The 22,350-nt window shown below is 36.6% G+C and overlaps 1 protein-coding gene across 5 annotated transcripts in view; it reads right to left on the reverse strand.

Moving 5' to 3' along the window:
* The window catches only part of PHF3 (PHD finger protein 3), a 78,978-nt gene that overhangs the window by 14,280 nt on the left and 42,348 nt on the right, over positions 1-22,350 (reverse strand). For 3 of the 5 annotated variants that reach the window (XM_032154379.2, XM_032154350.2, XM_032154360.2), the window contains 7 exons: positions 19,715-19,876; positions 15,558-17,340; positions 8,896-9,202; positions 6,186-6,369; positions 2,596-2,740; positions 2,358-2,514; positions 501-617 (listed from right to left, as the gene is read on the reverse strand). In XM_032154379.2, coding sequence (XP_032010270.1) covers positions 501-617; positions 2,358-2,514; positions 2,596-2,740; positions 6,186-6,369; positions 8,896-9,202; positions 15,558-17,340; positions 19,715-19,856 — 2,835 coding nt within the window. In that variant the 5' untranslated portion in view covers positions 19,857-19,876. Of the gene's footprint in view, positions 1-500; positions 618-2,357; positions 2,515-2,595; positions 2,741-6,185; positions 6,370-8,895; positions 9,203-15,557; positions 17,341-19,714; positions 19,877-20,865; positions 20,956-22,350 lie in introns of those variants that run through there. The other 2 variants (XM_058435353.1, XM_032154370.2) reach the window with 2 other exon arrangements.

Below are 22,350 nucleotides of genomic sequence, written 5' to 3' on the forward strand. Positions count from 1 at the left end.
GAAAAAAAACTGACAAGATCAGAGAAACCAACAGAATTTAAGAACTAGAGGAATGGAGAACAAGTAACTAAAAGAAGCGTGTAGGCCAGGCGCGGTGGCTCACGCCTGTAATCCCAGCACTTTGGGAGGCCGAGGTGGGAGGATCATGAGGTCAGGAGATCGAGACCATCCTGGCCAACATGGTGAAACCCCAACTCTACTAAAAATACAAAAATTAGCTGGGCGTGGCAGTACGTGACTGTAATCCCAGCTACTGGGGAGGCTGAGGCAGGAGAATCACTTGAACCCAGGAGGCGGAGGTTGCAGTGAGCTGAGATTGCACTGCTGCACTCCAGCCTGGCGATAGAGCTAGACTCCATCTCAAAAAAAAAAAAGAAGCACGTAAGAGAAAGTCTGTGTTATTGTACAGTCTGTGTTGAATTTACCTCTGTGTAATTTTTACCCAGTGGCTGAAAAACATAGATTTTGATAGTCAAATGCGTATTTATAGATAATCTTACGTGTCTGTTTTCTCTTCGTCTCCAAGCAGCTAACTCTTTAGAAGCTAGTTCTTCTGGACTCATTCTGATAAGATGATCAGGAGTTACTTCTCCTTTCAGTACTTTTTTAAATAATATCTGGAAGGATTTTAAAATAGGAATAGAAGGGGAGACAAACATTTAAAAGAGTGGTTACTACACAGAAATTTGTAATAAAGATACAATTTTTGAAGACTGATTTACAAATATTTAATTATTTATATATTACCTACTACACAGAGATTAAATGACAGCTTTGTGTTCTAGGAATTTAAGGCAGCAAAACACACATTTCATACAAAAATCAACATATATGGAGAAGCATGTACAGTCGAACCATTACAGTACCTACCCAAAAGTTGTATTAAGTCTACCTAGGGACACAATCTAACCATAACAATAAGCAATCTATAGTATAGCAAGGTACTGCATCAAAGAGCTTTACTAAATGTAATGGTCTTCATAGTTTTAAGATTTTACATATTTAAATCCTGACAGGCTTGAAGGAAACTGCAAAGCAAAGAACCACCTGCAAGAAACCTGAGGGAGGCCGGGTGCCGCGGCTCACGCCTGTAATCCCAGCACTCTGGGAGGGCAAGTCAGGCGGATCACAAGGTCAGGAGTTCGGGACCAGCCTGGCCAAAATGGTGAAACCCCGTCTCTACTAAAAATACAAAAATTAGCTGGGTGTGGTGGCATGTGCCTGTAATCCCAGCAACTTGGGACGCTGAGGCAGGACAATCAAATGAACCTGGGAGCGGAGGTTGCAGTGAGCTGAGATGGCGCCACTGCACTCCAACCTGGGCAACAGGGCAAGACTCCGTCTCCAAAAAAAAAGAGAAAAAAACCTGAGGGAAATAAATCTTTATTTAATTGCTGAAGAAAAGCTTCCAGATTATGTAATTCCAGAAGCATCTGATCCTCGGGACCATGATGGCAGAATGTACAATTTTAAGTCTCTGTTAGTATACTTCAAGAAAATACCTCAAATCACATACTGTAGCAAATATCCTTATACAAATTTGTATCAGTTGTGTGAAAACCTTTTATGCAAAAAGGTTGCATCTAATTATTCTGTTACCTAGAGTCATCTATAGTAAAAAACTGCTGGTGGACCTAGGTAAATGTCACACACAAGAGATCAGTCATGTTCTGAACCTTTAAAATGTTCGCTGGCATGACTTTTGCTTATTGTACTTACCAGAGACCTACTTTTGGTGTTGAGAGCTAACACTGACACATACACACACACACACACACACACACGCACAGCCTTCAGATTTCCTCTGTCCAAAACATGAAATCCCAAGAAAAAATTAGGGGTTTAATTAACATTTACTCTACTGCTAAAAGATACTTGGAACTAAAGTTTTATTTAAGACTATCTTTAGAACTAAAGTTATGTATTTTCTTAAGAAAATAAATTAATTTCGATAAAAACAATTTAAAAGCATTTTTACTCTATCTTCAGATTTAAGTGCAAAATAGCTCTATTTTCAGATTTAAGAAAAAAAGTGTTATAAATTTTAGCTTAAAAGTTTTTGAAGAAAATGTATGAATGAATTTTTTAATAAATTGAGACTATATAAAGGAGAGTAAAGAAAAAAATAATATAAATCAGGTTAAGATACATTTAGCATTTCAGTAGACTGAATAGTTAATGCTATTAGTATGCAGAATTATTCAGCAGCAAAAAGACTATTAAAATTACATGTTCTACATCAAAAGGAAATTCTAATCTCACTCCAATTAATAAATTATAGATCTACTGTATTACAATCTGAGATACCTATGTACTCAGTGAAGTTGGAAGCATAAACATGAACAAAGCATACTTACATTGTTTTTAGGATCTTTCAAATTAAACATCAAACTTCTATATTTGTTCTTATATTTAGCATCTGTGTCCCGAAAAAAAGAGAAAAGCTCTTTCTCAATTTTTGTGGCAACTTTTGCTGCCTTTTCCTCTGGTACCTTCAAATTTGAGTCTGTAAGTCTTAAAATTAGAACAATTCAATTATTTTTCGAATGTATAAAGCATAATTATTGACACTTCTATAATAAAAATATATGTTACCTCTTCATAAGAATGTCTTTGAGAGAATGTCTGACACTTTGCCTGATCTGATCTGCAGAAGGCTTGGAAGCAGAAGCAGCAGGATGTATATTAAGCATTCCTTTTTCAACTTTCTTCTTTTTCATCTCTTGCTTCTCATGAGTACCTAATTTGAATAAATATCAAAACTCATTACATTGCTTTTGAAAATATCTTTCCTTTTTAATGAATAAGTTCATAAACAAAACTGATTAACAGTCACTATTTAGAAATAAGATCAGAACCCATAGTCCATATTGAAATATTCCTGACACTGAAATCCTAATTAAAATGAATAGTGACTAAACCCTGGTCCTACTCTTTCCTCAATTTAGACAATGGCTTTTAGAGCTACTTATTTTTCCACACATATATATTCATTAACTTTTAAAACGCTATTTAGAAATTTTGATCTGAACTTATTAGGAGCAGATAACCTAATATCACAAAATTGATGAATCTCTTCCGGTTTTAATTGTGCTTAATATTACTAATTTGAATGTTAAGCTTTTCAAATTATTTTTATTCTATCATTACTAATTCCCACGCATCTCCAAAATCTCAATGTCAAACATCCCACTGCTCTGACTTATTATACCAGCACATTTTAGAATCTCCTCATGCCAACAATTCCTAAATCTCTCATTTTTACCATCTTCATGTATTCACTTTTCATACATTATAAACTTAGATTAAGACAGTCCAATACCATTACCAGCCCCTTGTATACTTAATACCTTCATTCTCTCTCCTTTAAACATGTGTGTTGGCAAAATCACAACCCTGCTGAAAGCCAACTTTTATCCTTCACCCAAACAGGCAACAAATGGCTGAAGACAAGGGAGAAAAACAAGCACTGGTACTGACAGATGTCATTTTAAATTTATAACCACAAGTTTTAAGTAGGTAACTCAACCTTCTGCCCTAATCCTATTAACTTTTCCTAATAAATTTGCTCTCTCACTTTTTAAGATACCTATTTCATACTTCTTCTCCTCTCATCTCAAACCAACAATACCTCCTTCTCAGCTACAACCTTTTTGATTTGCTCTTCATATTTCACCGAAAAAAAAAATGGAAAAAATGTCCACTATCATTTTCTCATTACCAAATCCAACCTACCTACATTAGTTCTTCCTCCTACCACAATCTTCCCTACTATCCAATGGATGAGCTTTACCTTTCTGATAAATACCTCCCTCCATGTGGAGTGAATCCCACCCCCCTCTTGTCTTCCTGAGTTTCACACCTACACTATCACTTCTCTCTCTTACATCATCATCATCACCTCTCTCTAGCTGTCTCTCTCTCTCTATTGGATCATTCCCATTAGTCTTACAAACACGCTATAATATCTTCTTTAAAAAAAAATTCACATCCACTTCTAGCTACTATAGCATTTGTTTCTTTAAACAGCAAAACTCCTTGAGAGTTATCTGTATTCAGTATCTCCAGTTCCTCACTCTTCCATTCATTCACATGCCACTACAACTGGTTTTCTTCCCTACTGCTCAACCGAAACCATTCTAGTCAAGGTCACCAGTGATTTCCATTTTGCTAAGTCATAGACTTAACAATCTTGTGTTTATCTTACTAAATGTCCAGACAGCATTTGGTCATTCCTTCCTTCTTGAAACCTCACCTGGCTTCCAGGCCACCAGTCTTAGTTCTCCTCTTTCCTCACAGGCCACCCATTAGTTTCCTTTGCTGTATAACCTCTTCTCTCCCCAACTGTTAAATGCTGATGGCCAGGTTCAATGGCTCATGCCTATAATCCCAGCACTTTGAGAGGCCAAAGCAGGAAGATCACTTGAAGGCCAGGAGTTTGAGACCAGCCTGGACAACATAACGAAACACCATCTCTACAAAAAATCAAAAAATTAGCTGGGTGTGGTGGCACACACCTGTAGTCCCAGCCACTCAGGAGGTTGAGGCGAGAGGGTAGCTTGAGCTCAGGAGTTGAAGGCTGTAGTGAGCTGCTACTGCACTACTGCACTGAAGCCTGGGTGACAGAGTGAGACCCTGTCACAAAAATAAAGTAAAAACAAATGCTGGTGCTTCCCAAGGGCTCTGCTTCTGTCCCTTCATTATCAAACTCTCCTGTAGCTATTTACATCTAAGCCCATGATTTTCAATATAGGTTGAGTATGCCCTTATATGAAATGCTTGAGACCAGAGTATTTTCAATTTCGGATTTTTTCAAATCTTGGAATATTTGCATTGTACTTACCAGTGGAGCATCCCAAATCAAAAAATCTGAAATCTACAATGCTCCAACAAGGATTTCCTTTGGGCATCATGCCAGCATTCAAGTTTCAGATTTTAGATTTGGGATGTTTAACCTGTACTAACTGCTATGCACTAGTAAATCCCAAATTTGTATACCAACCTCCAAAGTCTTCTAATAGGCTCCAGACTCATCAGCCAAAGATTTACTCAAAACATTTCCACCTCGATGTCTAATAGGAATCTCATCATGGCCAAAACATAATTTTTCAATTTTTCTTCCACAAACCCTTTTCTTTTCTCAGACTGTATTTCCTTTACCAACCTGTATCTAACCCATCAGCAAGTTCTGTCAACTCTATTATAAAACATATGTGAATCTGACCACTACTCACTACCTTCATTGTATTTCCGTTCCAAGCTACCATCATTTCTTTCCTAGGATATTGCTACGGACTAATTAGGCTACTCTCTTTCTCTCCTGCCTTCCTACAATCCAAACTGTACAGAGCAACCAGTTTTCCCTTGTACAAAACCCTCTAAAGGTTTCCCACAACATTCAGAACAAAATATAAACTCTTTGCCATAGCCCCAAAGGTCCCATGAGGTAGAATAAACCATGAGAGTACCTGCTACTCTTGTTCTAATTACAACCCACAAAGAATTACTAGTAAAACTGGAATTCCGAGATCCTTGGGAGAAATTAATCACATCCTACTAATGTTCCTGAAAGACAGGGAGAGGAACGCTATACAGACAGACATATACTCAGGTTTTAAAATAGGGTACAAGCAATAACTTTCTCTGAACTCATCTTCTAACACTGTTCTATCCCTTATGTATTACCTTCTAATCACTCCACAGTGGCTTTCTTGCTCCTCAAATGCCATGCTTGTTTCTACCACAAAGCCTTAAGATTTGATGTGTCCCTTACCTAGTATCTCCTCCAAAAATCTCTGCATCCCTTCAAATCCCACCTCAAAAGTTACTTCCTCCATTCCATGTAAAACAGAAGTCCCATTACTCTTCCCACCTGTGACTATCTATCCCATTACTCCACTTTTTCTTCTCAAGCTGTAAAATAACATGCAGTCTTCTTACTTGCAAACTTACTGCCTTCTTCCATTAGTATTTAAGTGCCATGAGAAGACAGGTCTTATCTTAATTTCACTAGCGCTTCCCCAGAATTCACAGCAAAGTTTTTAATTACAAGTAAGGCCAATCACCTAACCCGTGTGTATTGCCATTAAAATGTTAAATTTGTAAAAATTCCCTAAGTATACTAATTAATTGTATATTAAGATATAAATATATTAGTATATAATTATTTCTGTTCATCTCACTACCTGGTTTTGAAGCTTTTTCTCCTGTGCAAGTAACAGTTGTAGACTCTTTCGGTATTTTTTCACTTTTTTCTTCTGAGGATCTCCGAGGTAAAACTGGTTGTCCCATCTTACGAAGAGGAGCTAGCTGCCATTTTTTAATTTCATTATCTCTACCGTCTGATGAATTTCTGCCTTCACCAGACTCCTGGAAAATCAGTACTTAATTCATTAGAATGAAAATAACTAAACAATCTTTGTTTTTTAAGACATACAAAAATAACTCTTGATTATTAGTAAAATGAGATTCACTCTTTCATTCAAAATCTATTCTGCACCTCTTTTGTGTAGAACACATAATAGCTTATAAAGGAGAAACAAAGGACATAGAGATCATGTTCCCAATACCATTAGTAGAAAGAAAATTAATAAGGTAGTAAGAATTCTCTTATTTGGCTCTGGATATGGAAAAAGGAGGAAATTATGAAGAAACAAGTATCTATATTCTAAAACAAATGAAATTACATTCACTTATATACTAGCAAGTGCATCAATTAAGTTCTCAGTATGCCTATTGGCAATTTTAATTCCCATGAGGTAGAATAAACCGTCAGAGTACCTGCTACTCTGGTTCTAATTATAATCCACAAACAGTTACTAGTAAAACTGGAATTCTGAGATCCTGGGGAGAAATTAATCACATCCTACTAATGTTCCTGAAAGACAGGGAGAGGAACGCTATATAGTCAGACTTATACTCAGGTTTTAAAACAGGGTACAATCAAAATAGTGCTTTTCTCAGCACAAGAATCCTCTAATTTTTTATTTATCTGGTTTTTGTCTGCAACTAGCCATTCTTGAGAGCAGGATCAATATTATACACCCAAGGCACGTAGTGCTATGCCACACAACAGAAACTCAATAAATAGTTCAACATAAAAATCTAGGGATAAGAAAAGCAGATTCCATAAACTAACATCAGACAAGTCCAAATAAGAGTCAACAGTTCACATCAAAAAGGAAGCAGTGATCACTTGTATGGTGCACACATTTACAAAACCAGACTCACCTCAGGTTCTTTTCTGATACAGACTGGATGAAGAGGTTCTCAAAATATTAAAATTGTTAATGTTTTATGATGTCTTTTTATTTATTTATGAGACGGAGTTTCACTCTTTTGCCCAGGCTGGAATAAAGTGGCACGATCCTGGCTCACTACAACCTCTGCACCCCAGGTTCAAGAGATTCTCCTGCCTCAGCCTCCCAAGCAGCTGGGATTACAGGCATGCACCACCATGCTCGGCTAATTTTTGTATTTTAGTAGAGACGGGGTTTCACCATGTTGCCCAGGCTGGTCTAAACTCCTGGCCTCAGGCGATCCGTTCACCTCAGCCTCCCAAAGTGCTAGGATTACAGGTGTGAGCCACTGCACTCAGCCTTTATGATGCCTTTTTAAGCAAGACATGACAACTCAGCTATGGTCAATACAATGAGCTATATTTCTCATTGTACTGCATATGTATATGGCCAAGAAGTTGTACATAAGAGGCGATTATTAATACTAGTTAATAATAAATAGAAGTTTTCCAAAGACATGCTATAAACTGTTCTCATTGTGGCTCTCAGATCCATATTATCAATTACTTTGATGATCAAATCAACAAAGTAATAACACATATCAGAAGGACAGAATCTGATTCTCAAAAAGTCTTGACAGACAAAAAATATTAGATGCCACAAGGATATGACAAACTGGAACTTAATCCAGATTTGTCATACAAGGAGTGCCTGAAAGAAATGGATTTGTAAATAATTGGTTAAGATTCTGGAGAACACATCCTCATGCTCTTCAACCTAAATTAACTTCCGTATCAAGTTGTAGAGAAATTAGTTTTAATAACGAGGCTTCAATTCAGGGATGCAAATTTCAGCTCAAACTGATGAACTTCCTAATAATTAGATGCTTAAAAATGAAGATGTATCCCCTTGCAATGGATTTCAAACAGAAACTAGATCATCACTTCCTAGAAATGCTGTAAGGCATATTAATAAATCAAAATGGTTGGACTAAAAGATTTCTAAAGCTCCAACTCTAAAATTCATGTTCTTTGCGTTTTGGATTGTACTTGCCTAACCACATACATGTGTTGCCACTGTGTTTCCTCTCTAGCAGTATTCTATAAGGATAACAAATTAACGACTAAAAAAGTGATAGGTAATAAAAAGGTAAACAATGAGGAAAGAAAATTTAATCAGATAAAATGCTGCGTCCTTTATACATTTCTCCTATTAAAGCCTAAATATCTTGAAATTTCTGTTTAGAAAATACTTTCAGAAGGTAGTCAAAAAAATAATGCTGAATGGTCAAAGGGCTGGTAGATATTTATGGACTGAAAAGCTTTTTTAAAAAAACTTAGCACGCACAATTTACACTTAATGGCCACAAGATCCACACATATCCTACAACAGAAAATTCAAGTACCAAACTAGGGGCTAGAAATGGCAAAAAGAAAAGACTGTAAGAGATAAGGCCTGCATATTCTAAAAATCACTATCTGGTTTCACCAAGACTGCCAAAAAATTGTAAACAAAAACCTATTCACTTTCATGGAAAACTAAATTTGAAAATGTAAAAGAACATTAAAACTTCTAAAGAGAAATTTCAAAATTATTGCAGTCAGTCCATACAAAAAGCTCTTAAATAAACAAAATAATGCATTAATGAAGAGCTCACCCGTTTTAAAATTTTGACCTTGTGCTTCACTGTATCATCTATATATTTGGTTCTATCATTTGTTGTGTGTTTTGATAATCCAAGCTTTTCACACTCCATTGTTTTATCTCCACTATGGAATTCAACTGTAGCTTGGTTTTCCAAAGTATCTGGATCTAGTATTTCAGTCTTTTTGTCTTCTTCAGCACAACATTTTACACAGACATATTCTTTGTCTTCCTCGCCCATCTGTTGTGCTTGAGAAAGACTTAACCCAACACAATCACCATGAAACCAGTCATCACATCTCCCACAGCCAACCATAAACCTGGAAAACAGAATACCAAAAAACTTTTATCCCTTTTTTTAACAAGAAAATCTATGTCAAAAATGAGGCTAAATTTTCAATATTTGATTTTCTGAAACTTTGCATGTTTTCCATCTCTATCCATTCCCTAAGTTCAACATACAGCAAGTTTTCAAAGAAAATAATATTCTATTAAAATGATACCTTTAAGACCTCAAATATTTCTCCTCTGGTATGAATGAGAAAATGCTGGGGGAGGGAGGGGACAATAAACCATCAGGAAGAAAAGACAACTGGCCTTTGTCAGTCTTGAATACTATAAACAATAACAAAGTATAGACTAACAATAAATTTCTCCACTGAGAAGGGTGGTAAGATATTGGTAATAATTTCATCAGACAATCCATCAAAGTTAGAGCTACCTACCTCACCACAGACATGAAATCACACATAAAATTGGGAAGAATTGTTTATCCAACAAATCGTTTTAAATAAAAGAAAAAACAATAGCAACAAAAATGGAACTCAAAAACTAGCATGATGGAGCCTCTCAAACTGTTTATTAGCCACCTTACCTAGATAACCTCAAAATATTCTGGTTCATGGTGTCACATTGGTTCAGCTAAAGAATCTTTTTCTGTACTTTTAAGTTCAAAGGACTTCCTTACTAATGACCATGTATTTTAGATAAATTTGTTTTTCCAAATAAAGATCACTATTCAATCTTAACATAAAAATCTTAGTACTTGGGTTCGATTTAATTCCCAATCTCCTTATAAAAGTTTTCCCATCATTGTCTTTAGCTAAGTAATAACTTCACTAACCAATAGGAAAAGTCCAGGGATGTGAAATGTATGACTCTAAAAAAGCTTCTATCTTCCCAGTTTAAAAGGAGTATCTGTAACTACTTTTGAAAATAATAGCAAATGAGATATATACACAGCAATTTAATTTAAGTGCTTTTTAACCCATTGTTAGGAAAGCTGCAATGCTTTCAGACACCCATCCTTAACTGTCCTTTTTTCGTCTTCAGGCTAGCAATTTATGATACAGCTGAAAGACTTAGAAGGATTTAGGTATGTACGGCCGGGCGCGGTGGCTCACGCTTGTAATCCCAGCACTTTGGGAGGCCGAGACGGGCGGATTACGAGGTCAGGAGGTCGAGACCACGGTGAAACCCTGTCTCTACTAAAAATACAAAAAAAAATTAGTCGGGCGTGGTGGCGGGCGCCTGTAGTCCCAGCTACTCGGAGAGGCTGAGGCAGGAGAATGGCGTGAACCCAGGAGGCAGAGCTTGCAGTGAGCCAAGATTGCACCACTGCATTCCAGCCTGGGCGACAGAGCGAGACTCCGTCTCAAAAAAAAAAAAAAAAAGGATTTAGGTATGTACTTTAACAATCTAAAGACTGTATTACTGATTTTGGCAATAGTGGCACCATCAATATTGCCAAACTCCTTTCAAAAAGCTGTAATCCAAGAGAGAGGATATTGAAGGTAACACACTGGGTGATACAGCCAATTCAAAATATACCAGAGGTACTGTTTTAATGTTAGAACTGTAAAAACTACAAGAGTGAGTTCCAATCCTTACAGTTTTTAAAGTCTTGCCAAATACCTCATTCCTCAATAACAGCACTTCCTTTTCTTCTTCCTCATGTGCCTATTGTGTATAAAACCACTACTATGCCTTGAGACTTGACTTCATCACATCTATAATTTATCATTCTTTATCCTTGCTGGTAATGCCTGTGCTAGCTTTAGCAGGTTAAGTCCTCGTTTCCCTAGGGATTAATTTGGTTTGAAAAAAATAATATAGAATATTTGGGGTTGACAAGCAAGAAAACTTTTGAACAATGTAACACACGTTTGGAAGACAGAAATAATTCCTACAGGTTTGAGATTTTTGATGGGCCCATAACGATACAGATATTCTAGCAAAAGGGGAATAAAGTTTGAAATGCAGGTGTTTTAAAAGTTCTCCCACTTTGGGTTGCAAAGCTGAAATATTAAAGATGATTATTTGTAATGAGCATTGTAGCTTTCCTAACAATGGGTTAACTGCTATTTCTTGAAAGCAACTGTCTAACATGAATGTTTCTGAAATGCTGAAGGAAAGCTAATGATTTCCCTTTGCTTCCACAACCAAAGGTATATTAAGATTTCTTCAAAGCAAGCCTGGGATAGTTTCAGTGAGACATGACTTAAAAACCTACAGTACAAATCATGCTACTGTTCCAAATCCAAACCTAAAGGTCAAAATATAAAGCACATATTAAGGAATTTTCACATTTTTATTTGACAACCAGGGAAGAGTGGTTTGATGACAGTGAAATTTATCAAGCAACTATTTCGATAAGCCTCATTTCAAGTTGGAAATGTCTCATTCAAACTTGAGAGGCTATAAAAAGCAACTCTAGTGCCATCTACAGATGTATCTTAATAGTTTATATTTTAGGTTAAAAAATGCAGTTTTAAGAGTTTTTGAGAGAGAAAACACTCTTCTAAGATCAGAGAATTCTATTTCACGTAAACATTAAATCATTTTTTGTTACTAACAATTTGCAGAGAAAAATAGAATCATTTGTTCTAGAAGAAAATTTCTTCTCAGAAGTTTTCTTGTTTGAAAGCTATAAATCCATTTTCTAAGTCTGTTTGTTTTTTAAATATTATCTGATATACTAGTCTTCTACAACTGGGGCCAAGAAAAGTGCAACGCAAACTAAAAACTCAAGCATCTTCTGGAGAAGTAGAAAAATAGAAACCACAAGGTAAATAATATGAAAAAACTAGGACTTCCTCCTTACAAAATGCCAACTGATTTACGTTTAAAAGAAGTTCAAAAGTTGCATTAATTTAAAAAATCAGAGGATTAAATAATCTGGTCTTTAAAATCATACACCTTTGGTGTAAGTTTGAATCAGGAAAATAAATGGAAGCAATAAAAATCTAGCATGATATGTTGCTTCTTCAATCTTTAGAATATATATAGAAGTTGCTTATGATTAATATCACATCTAGCCATGACATAGCTATATTACAAAATATAATTTCCAACTGGGAGCACACACAAGGAAGCTAACTTCAACTGCAATATGTAAAGTGATAAAGCATTTATATAGTCTTTACAGAGGCAAAGCTGTTGCAAATGCTAGAAAATGTGTCATATTAACAAACAGCTTTCAATGTATCTACTGCATGAAATCAAAGAGAAGGATCAAAATTATTTCCAACATGCCCTTACTAATAAATTTATATTCTTAGGCTGGGCGTGGTGGCTCACGCTTGTAATACCAGCACTTTGGGAGGCTGAGGCGGGCGGATCACGAGGTCAGGAGATCGAGACCACGGTGAAACCCCGTCTCTAGTAAAAATACAAAAAAATTAGCCGGGCGCGGTGGCGGGCGCCTATAGTCCCAGCTGCTCGGAGAGGCTGAGGCGGGAGAATGGCGTGAACCCGGGAGGCAGAGCTTGCAGTGAGCCGAGATTGCGCCACTGCACTCCAGCCTGGACGATAGAGCGAGACTCCGTCTCAAAAAAAAAAATAAAATAAAATAAAAATAAATTTATATTCTTACACAAGGATTAAAATAGGAAAATTGCAACCCGCATGACAGGTGCATTTTCTGAGTAAACAAAATGTATACAAGCACAATGTATCAAAGTAGTAGAATCATAGGAGTAGCCAAGGCTAGTCAATATATAAAAACAACAATCAGCTGGGCGCCATGGCTTGTGCCTGTAATCCCAGCACTTTGGGAGGCTGAGGTGGGCGGATCACCTGAGGTCAGGAGTTCGAGACCAGCCTGGCCAACATGGTGAAACCCCATCTCTACAAAAAATACAAAATAAGTCGGGCATGGTGGCGCTTGCCTGTAATCCCAGCTACTTGGGAGGCTGGGGCAGGAGAATCACTTGAACTCAGGAGGTGGAGGTTGCAGTCAGCCAAGATCGTGCCACTGCAATCCACCCTGGGCAACAATGAGAGTTCATCTCGAAAACAAGAGGGGAGGGGAGGGGACGGGAGGGGAGCGGAGAAGACAGGAGAAGAGAGAAGAGAGAAGAGAGGAGAGGAGGAGAGAATGAAAGAAAGAAAAAAAGAAAAAAAATACATAGGCCATTTTTTTTTTTTTTTTTTGAACTGATCTTGTCTGTGGCACGATCTCGGCTCACTGCAAGCTCCGCCTCCCGGGTTCACGCCATTCCCCTGCCTCAGCCTCCCAAGTAGCTGGGACTACAGGCGCCCGCCAGCACGCCCGGCTAAATTTTGTATTTTTAGTAGAGACGGGGTTTCACCGTGTTAGACAGGAAGGCTTTTTTTTAATTCACAAAATTGAAGTAATCGAAAATGCTGCTTCCAAAATTGTTTCCAATGTTAATATATATTATTCACATCAATTACAGAGTGTAAACCCAAAATCTCTATGCACCTAACATTCTAAGTCATTCTACAGACTTGAGCAAAAACACTCTAGATTCTACACAGTAGATCCAAAAGGTGGCAGCAAGTGAACAACAACAAAGGGACTAACACCTACTCTTAATTTAGGCAAATTATTAAATGTTGGTGAAGCATGAGTCATCATTAAAAAGCCTGGGCAAATGCCTGAAGACTGGACTGGAAGTTTATCGACAAGGTTAGTAAGTTACATTATAACTTACTAACATGGCTTCCAACTCTATGCCAAAATTTCATGTTAGAAATTCATTTACTTAAGGCACCTATTCCATCTCTCTGTCCACATGATTTTTTAAAGATTCTGGCAGAGAGAAAAAGGCTGGTTTAAAGGAGCACTTAAAAGCACCACCTAACTCTTAATTCTCTTTTGCCTGAAAACAGCAGGCCCACTTCAGAACATTTGAGTAATGTGTTCATTTACTTATGGAGACAGAGTCTCACTTCGTCCCCAGCTGGAGTGCAGTGGCTCGATGTCAGCTCACTGCAACCTCCATTTCTCAGGTTCAAGTGATTCTCATGCCTCAGTCTCCCACATAGCTGGGATTACAGGCTTGCACCAGCACGCCCAGCTAACTTTTGTATTTTTAGTAGAGACGGGGTTTCACCATGTTGGCCAGACTGGTCTCGAACTCCCGACCTCAAGTGATCTGCCTACCGCCCACCTCAGCCTCCCAAAGTGCTGGGATTACAGGCATGCGACTGTGCCCGGCCGATTAAGGTGTTTTAAATAAAAAGCCATATAATTAAGAGCATGTAAGTGACAGAGAATGTAGCACTGTATTCAAACAAGTGACAACTTTTAAAAACTGGAATACATTGTTATAAACTAACCCTTGACGCTAAAAATAGGCCATGGGCTGGATCACAAATGAAGAAATACTTTGACATAAAACTTATTTTACACAATAGCCCCAACATCTCCTTTCCAAACTCCCCTATCACCCTACTACCACCAAAATAATGTTACAACACACTTGACTAAATTGTCCCTCCCTAAAGAGTTTCATTTTTATGTACTCAGATAGTGCTGGGAAAAATCACTCTAGCACACTTTCATGAAGAAGGATAAGAATATAATATACAAATTATAATGTTCTTTTATCATATCAGCATTGAAAGAAGTTCCAACAGCAATATGAACACTTGAACAGAATAATCCTGTAGCTGCAAACTCCACTTCATCTCTTGCTTTCCTTTTCTTAAAAAGCTAACAAAAAACACATTGGGGATTGAGGGGTGCAGTGTCATAAAACTACAAATCACTGAATACGAGAAAGAATGATGAAAATCAGTGCTAAAATCATCTCTAAAATTTTAAAAGACTAGAATTCATAAAAAATTATTTAAAACACTCAAAAAAAGAAATACATGTTTTCACTCTACTCCATGTTGACCTGGGTAATCTAACAATTGTTTAGCTATCAAATTTCACTGCAAGATAGCTTGATAGTTATGAAATGGTGTTCTTTAATGTTTTAAGAAAAAAAAAAAACTTCAAAAGAAAAATAGAATTTCCATTATGACCTTCATACTTTATTACTAGTTCTTCCCACACCAAATGAAATAATATGTAACTTACAGACCCAAAGCAGTGTAACAATTTTCCAATTACCAGGAAGTGTTTAGCTTTTTTGCAGATGCAGTGGCTTAATTATACTGTCTAACCTGTGACAATGACAAAATATTTCCATGTATGTCAGCAGTTGGCCAGACTACGCTTTTTTAAATGTTCTAGGATGATATATTTGTAAATTCAGTAGATCCATCTTTCTATTATCCAAGACTGATGAAGCATTTTGTTTTTGCACAGGTCTCTGTGTATCAAACAATGTCTTTAAAACAATTCTCACATTAATCCCATCCCCAAAACAGCAATTTATCTTCAATGTACACATCACTCATACACACATACACACACACCTGTTGCCATGGGGTTTTTTGCAAAACCCACACTGCTTGCTGGGAGTCCACATATATTTGCTTTCAAATGAGGAGCTATGATCAGAGCCTTCTCTTTTTATGGTAGCTATGTTATCTGGAATGAACAATGGTGGCTCATCTAAAGAAAAACTTTTGCTGCTTCTTCTTTGGCGGGGTTGTAGGTTCTTCTCAGGTTTTTTCAGTTTCAGTTTATCCTCTTCCTTAAAATGCTCAACGCCTGGGTGTTCAAGCTCTTCCTTCACGTGACTATTGGTTTTCACTGCTGAGGCCTGTTGCTGAGGCTTATGACACTGTTTCTGGCTGGAATGTGATACATGTCCAGTTTGTGCAGGATGATGAGGTTCTTTCAAGCAACCAGGATGAGCATGTGACTTATCACTCAAAGAATGAGTTAAGGGCTTGAAAATTTGTACTAAAGTTTGATCCTGTAATGTTTTTTTCAATACAGAATGAGCTTGGTTTTTCACAGATTTAACCCCAGAATTGCAACTCTGAATCTTTGGCTCCTTATCAATTTGTTTTTTTCTGACTTTGACTGGCCTATGAAAATTTTGCTGAGATTCTGGTTCATCAGTATTTCGTTTCACACTTTTGACATTAACTTTAGTTTTGCTATGTATTACTTCATACTTTGCTGCAACAATTTTCTTCGGAGTATCTGTGGTCATGTTTTGCTTAGAATGAATTACAGGTTTTGTATGTTTGGATTTTACACTTTTTGACTCTAAGTAAGAAACGCTACTTGACTGGCTGTTTTTGTCATCCTGAAGGTTTGCTGTTTCATGGGACTCTATTTTAGTACTTTCTATAGCATTCAACTGTTTTGAATTTTGGTCAGGCACATCACAAATAGCATTTTCCAAAATATTACTTTCTGGTTCAAAAGTACTAGTATCAACCACCTCTAAGTTTGATTTATTAAACTCAGTGCTCTCCAACTGCCTATTAGACTCTGCATCTTCACAATAGCCCAATGGTTCCATTTTATTTCTTTCAAGGGTGTTCTCAGTTTTATCAGCAATATCCATGGTATCCTTCAATTCCAAATTACATTCAGTCACTTCATCTACACAACTAGGCAAACCTACAAGGCTGTTTTCTGTCTTATTTGGATTTGTACAAGCAGCATCACCAGAAATATCAGAAGATCCAGGGTCCTCAAGAATATGGTCATCTTCATGGGATAATTTTACTGTCTCCTTTGATTCTTGTTCAACTTTTCTTGTTGCTATCATTTCTTCAACAACAATCTCACCCGTTTTACCTGAAATGGAATCATTCTGTTCATGTTCTTCTTTATCTGAAAACTTAAACAATGGACTACCAACAGGCTTGGCTTTACATTCCATCAGAGCTTCATTTTTCTTTTCTCCAATAGTAACACAAGTCTCTGAAAGAAGTGAACAATTTAATTCATGAGATGGCACATCTATTTCTCCCGGATTATTACACTTATGCTTAGAATCTAATCCATCTTCATCCTTCATTTCAAGACAAGATGACACTGAAGAATGACTTGAAGACACTGATACTTCAGGTACCACTTCAATTTGTCCGCTATTTCGGCTGCACCTTCTATTCTCCTTATGGTACTCAGGTTTCAGTGATGTACATACTTCTTCTTTAACCTGACTCCTTTCTGGTTGTTTCACTCCTGCTTTAGCAGTAGATACAGTCTTCCCAGAAGCTTTTTTTATGTTACTTAATGGTGCTGCATTTGAACGCTTGGCAATAGTGCTCTGTCGCAAACTTCTTACTTGTTCTATCACAGGGGAAAAAAATAAATAAAAATACTTAGCTATTATGTATCATAAGTATGAAAATAATTTAAAAGCTTCCCACACAATGCTCCTAATAGTCTATTAAACGAAAGAGTCTCATTTCCCTATTCTGATACATGACACCATTAACACCTCAAAAGCCTTAAGACTTGGTGGTCCTAGATGATTCTAAAGTGGGAATGAAGACAGATGCTTAATACTTAGAAAGGTTGAAAGCTCTTTAAAAGCAGCAGTTAGATTTCTAGATCCCTCTTTCCCCTACTCCATTTGTTGGGCAACTGCCCTTCCCTGGTCCCGAGCCAAAACTCGTAGCCTATTCTCTGGAGATAGTAAAGCAAGGTTTCTAGGCTAAAGAACATGAGGCACAGTTGAGACTGGCTGTAAAGTACACTGAAATTTGTAAGATTAAGTGAATTTGTATATACTGAAAGCTGAGAAACCCCAGTCAGTTTCCCTTACGGGCTTCCATAATATGCTAGCAATCTAATAAGTTATGGAAAATAATCTAAATTCTGATAGGAAGGGTTCTGCCAAACAACAGTACAGCCAGATTGCTATACAGTGACACTCATAGCTGGTAAAACCCAATCCCCACACTTAGAAGTTTCATAATTTTAGTTCCCTACCCTTAAACATGGGCAATAATTAAGGGTCAGACATTTCAGGAAAGCATCTAGGAAAGATGGAGGCCAAAATCTTTTTAAAAATGTTTTTACAATAATGCAACATGGAGAATTCAGAAACCATGAAAGGAGACAAAAACTGTTTAAAATGCAACATTAGTATCTTAATAAAGACAAAAGAAGATACTACATCCATGAAACATGAATAGAACACTACAGAAAGGACCATTCTCAAAACAACAACAAAAAGAACATTTAAGAATCAGAAGTACAAAACTTGACTGAAAAGTTGGAGGATAAATATGAGAAAAGTTAAGCACGTAAAAGAAAAATTACAAAGAGGTAGGAAGTAGGCAAAATAAAGAGAACCGAGGGACCAGTCCCTGTTATGTAACAAATAATAAAGGTTCCAGAAATCAAGAGCTAACAAAATAAAGAGAGGAATTAACAATGAAATAATTCAAAAAATTTTCCCGGAATTGAACAATAACATTTTTCAGACTAAGAGGATCTACTGAGTGTCTTGAGCTCCATACACAAAATACACCAAAACCAATACATATCATCATGAAATATCAAAACACCAAAGCTGAAGAGAAAGATTCCACAAACTTCCAGAAGAAATCAGATAACATACACTCCTATACACATACACACACACACACACACACACACACAATCAAAATAAACTTCTCAACAACCCTGAAGTTAGAAAAAAATGGAGCAACACCTTCAGAATTTCTGAAGGAAAATGATTTCCAACCTTGAATTTTACGTCCAACCAGACCATGATTCCAGTATGAGAACAGACTAAATACAAGGTAAACACACAAGGTTTAAAAAGTGTATCTCACAGCTCCTTTTTCTCACAAAACTACTGGAAGAGGTGCATCACCAAAATAAAAAAGCTGAATCCAGAAAGAGGAAATAGGAACTACAACAAAAGCACAAAGCACAGACTTCCAGAAAAATGGTAAAGGGAGATCCCTGAACAGCTTTGCATCAGGCTCATAGGACTAACAGGAATCTGTCTACATAAGAGGGAATCAGAAGGCTCCAAGAGGTATTTTCAATAAAATAGATATGACAGAATACCTGAAATACACAAATATCTTTAGGGTAGATTTAGACAACTGGTAGAGCAGTTTTAGTATAACTGCTGGTAGGTACACACTAAACAACTGAGAAACTAAAACACTTAAATCAGAAAGACAAGAAGTCATACAAGAAAAGTAACTGTAGTTTATTAAATGGATCATCTCTAATAGCATATTACTCATACTAACATAATTACCATTGATCTAACAAAATTATATATTGGAAAAATGAAAAAGATGTTCTTTTTCGTGATGAGGACAAGTAGCAGGAAGAAAATCATCCAGAGTAGGAAGTCAATAGATGGATGAATAATAAATCAGAATAATCAAAAAACAGCAACATATGCTTGTTACCTAGAGATATAAAGGTAAATACCAAAAAAAAAAAAAAAAAAAAATTAAACCAGCTCAGAGTTACTAGTGGTTTCCTCTGGGGAAGGAGAAATGGGTAGTGTGGGGTGGTGGGTACTGAAAACTTATACAACAAATTGATATGATCTCAAAACTGATTGCCATCAAAACGAATGGATTAGCAAAACATCAAGAAAATATGATTTCTGCTCAGCAGGTTTATAACCTAACACATCTGTCCCTATACCTCTGATTTGCTAGCTAGACCTCTCTCAAAGGATTACCTTGTGCCATTAAACGAGGTGATTTTCTCGGAGATCTCACTGAATTTTCTTCTACCTTGTCCCTTAAGTTCCTGTTAGGTAAAATCAGTTCTTCTTCATCAATGGTATCATTGCCACTTTCTTTAACAACTCCTTCATCCATAATATCGTCAAGACCAACAACTAGAAAAAAACAACAAAAAAATTAACTTTTAAAAATATTGGGAATGTTAGGCAATTAAAGGCAGTACAGAAAATACTGTGAGATAGTCTTAATGTAACACTACATACCCTTGAAAATCTGGAATGTGAAATTTTCTAACATGTGAAATTGCCACTACCAAACTCCCAAATCAAGTCAGTTTTATAAACTTCCACCTCGTAATTAGTCAAAGAGAGTATTAGCTATATTATACTCTTTCCTGATTTAGCCTCAAATATCACTTCCATTTATTATTTGCTGACCCCTTGTGAAAGACATAGGTGACTATACCTGGAGTACTCAAGTATCACAATTTTGGTTAAGGTAGTACAAGAGTTCCATACCCTGAAAGATTCTAGGTTCATGCTAGAATCAAAAATTCTACTTCTAACTGGGATCCCAATACTCTACTACAGACTTTATGCTACATGTATGAAAGCAAGCAATGTAGATGTACTTTTGACTGGTACCAAAAGAAAAAAAAAAAGGAAGAAATGGAAAAAAACAGAGAGAGGAAAAAAATGAAAAACATAATGTAACTTCCCCTTCCCCCAAATGCTGGAGAAAATAGTAGATGTTTCATATAGCTATATAATTACATTACCTTCTCCTAGTCGAAAGAGAGACAGAGTCATGTATTTAATTTGTGGGGTGGAGAAAGAACGTAAAAAGACTCAGGAACAGTCAAACAAATAGTAACACCGTACTCATATTGTCATTAGGTTTATTTCTGTGTAGAACAAATGCCACTTAGCCAACATGTATCAGTAATTCTAAATGTGCAGCTATATGAAATCTTGCCAAAAAGAATGTGATTATTTAGATCAGCAAGTCTGGATTCAAATCCTTACTAGAATGTTTAAAAAAACAACAACAACAACAACAACAAAAACACCTTGATCAAGTCACTTAACCTCTCTATCAGTTTCTTTATCTCTAAAATGAGAATAACAATACCTGTCCTACCTACCTCACAGGGCTGTTGTGAGGATCAAGTGAGATGATGTATGAGAACTCACTCTGTAAACTTTAGAGCACTATACAAATGTTAGTTATTATCTTCATCCTAGGGGTTAGAAGGAACCTCAAGGAGTTATCTAGTCCTCATCTTTGTGTCCAAGTAGAACTTCATTTAAAAGAGCTCAACAAGATAGTGGTCTATCCTAAAATTTAAAGAGAACAAAATTCTTCATAAGTTTACCTTTAAATGACACAATCTTTTTGAAGAGCAATTTGACAACAAACAGAATCATGAAACTGCTCATATGCTTTGATAAATAAATTTAAAAAGAGAGGAAAGAATGGATTGTGAAGAAAATGCTGACCAGAAAACACAGTGTGATCCTTGTTACAAACACACAAATAAAATGCATGCGTATGTACATTTAGATAGAAAAAAAAAAGATTGGCAGAAAACAGATGAAAATTACACCAGTAATCATAGGCAGTAATTCTTATCCATAAACAGATAAGAATATACCTTTTTCCTATTTTCCAAATTTCCTGCTATAAGCATGTATTATAAAAGTAAAAACGGAGCCCATGCTTTTAACCATTATGCTATGCGTTAAAAGTCTGGAGGAGAATATGCTTTAGAAAAATTAATCAGGATTAATTTCACATATAATTTGTGTAAAGACAGGTAGGAACTCCAGTTAGGCTATTCCACCATGATGGAATATTGGTTGCCACACATTCACACACATCCTTAGGTTTTTGTTTTTTTTGTTGTTTTTTTTTTTTGAGACGGAGTCTCACTCTGTTACCCAAGCTGGAGTGCAGTGGTGCGATCTTGGCTCACTGCAACCTCCACTTCCCAGGTTCAAGTGATTCTCCTGCCTCAGCCTCCCACGTAGCTGGGAATACGGTGTGTGCCATCATGCCCAGCTAATTTTTGTATTTTTAGTAGAGACGGGGTTTTGCCATGTTGGCCAGGCTGGTCTCAAACTCCTGACCTCAGGTGATTCGCCTGCCTCGGCCTCCCAAAGTGCTGGAATTACAGGCGTGAACCACTGCACCCAGCCTCAAAAAAGTTTTGACATTAGATTACAGGTCTACTATGTTCTTTTAAATACATAAATTTTAAGACTACTTTTCATTAATTCTGTAGAAAAGCATATATATATATAGTATATGCATTACAAAGATGCATAAGAAACATTAATAGGAAAAACACAACAGACTGTTCAATCAGTGATTTAGTTGTAAGGAATTTTGCCACTGCTGTTGTTTTTTAACCTTCATTATACTTTCTCTGAGTTTTCCAAGTTTTCTATAATGAGCATGTATTCTACAATGTAAACAGGAGAAAAATGAACCATCCAAAATAGAAAAACAGACCAGGAGGAAAGCCTGATGAATAGTGTTTGTTGACAGGGAGTGAAGTCATGTAATGAATTTTAGAGCTGTATCACAAAGCAGAATCAACAGGATTTCGCAAACCAAATCCAAAGGT

The sequence above is a fragment of the Hylobates moloch genome, unplaced genomic scaffold (genome assembly GCF_009828535.3).
Source record: "Hylobates moloch isolate HMO894 unplaced genomic scaffold, HMol_V3 SCAFFOLD_2, whole genome shotgun sequence".
Classification (NCBI taxonomy): Eukaryota; Metazoa; Chordata; class Mammalia; order Primates; family Hylobatidae; genus Hylobates; species Hylobates moloch.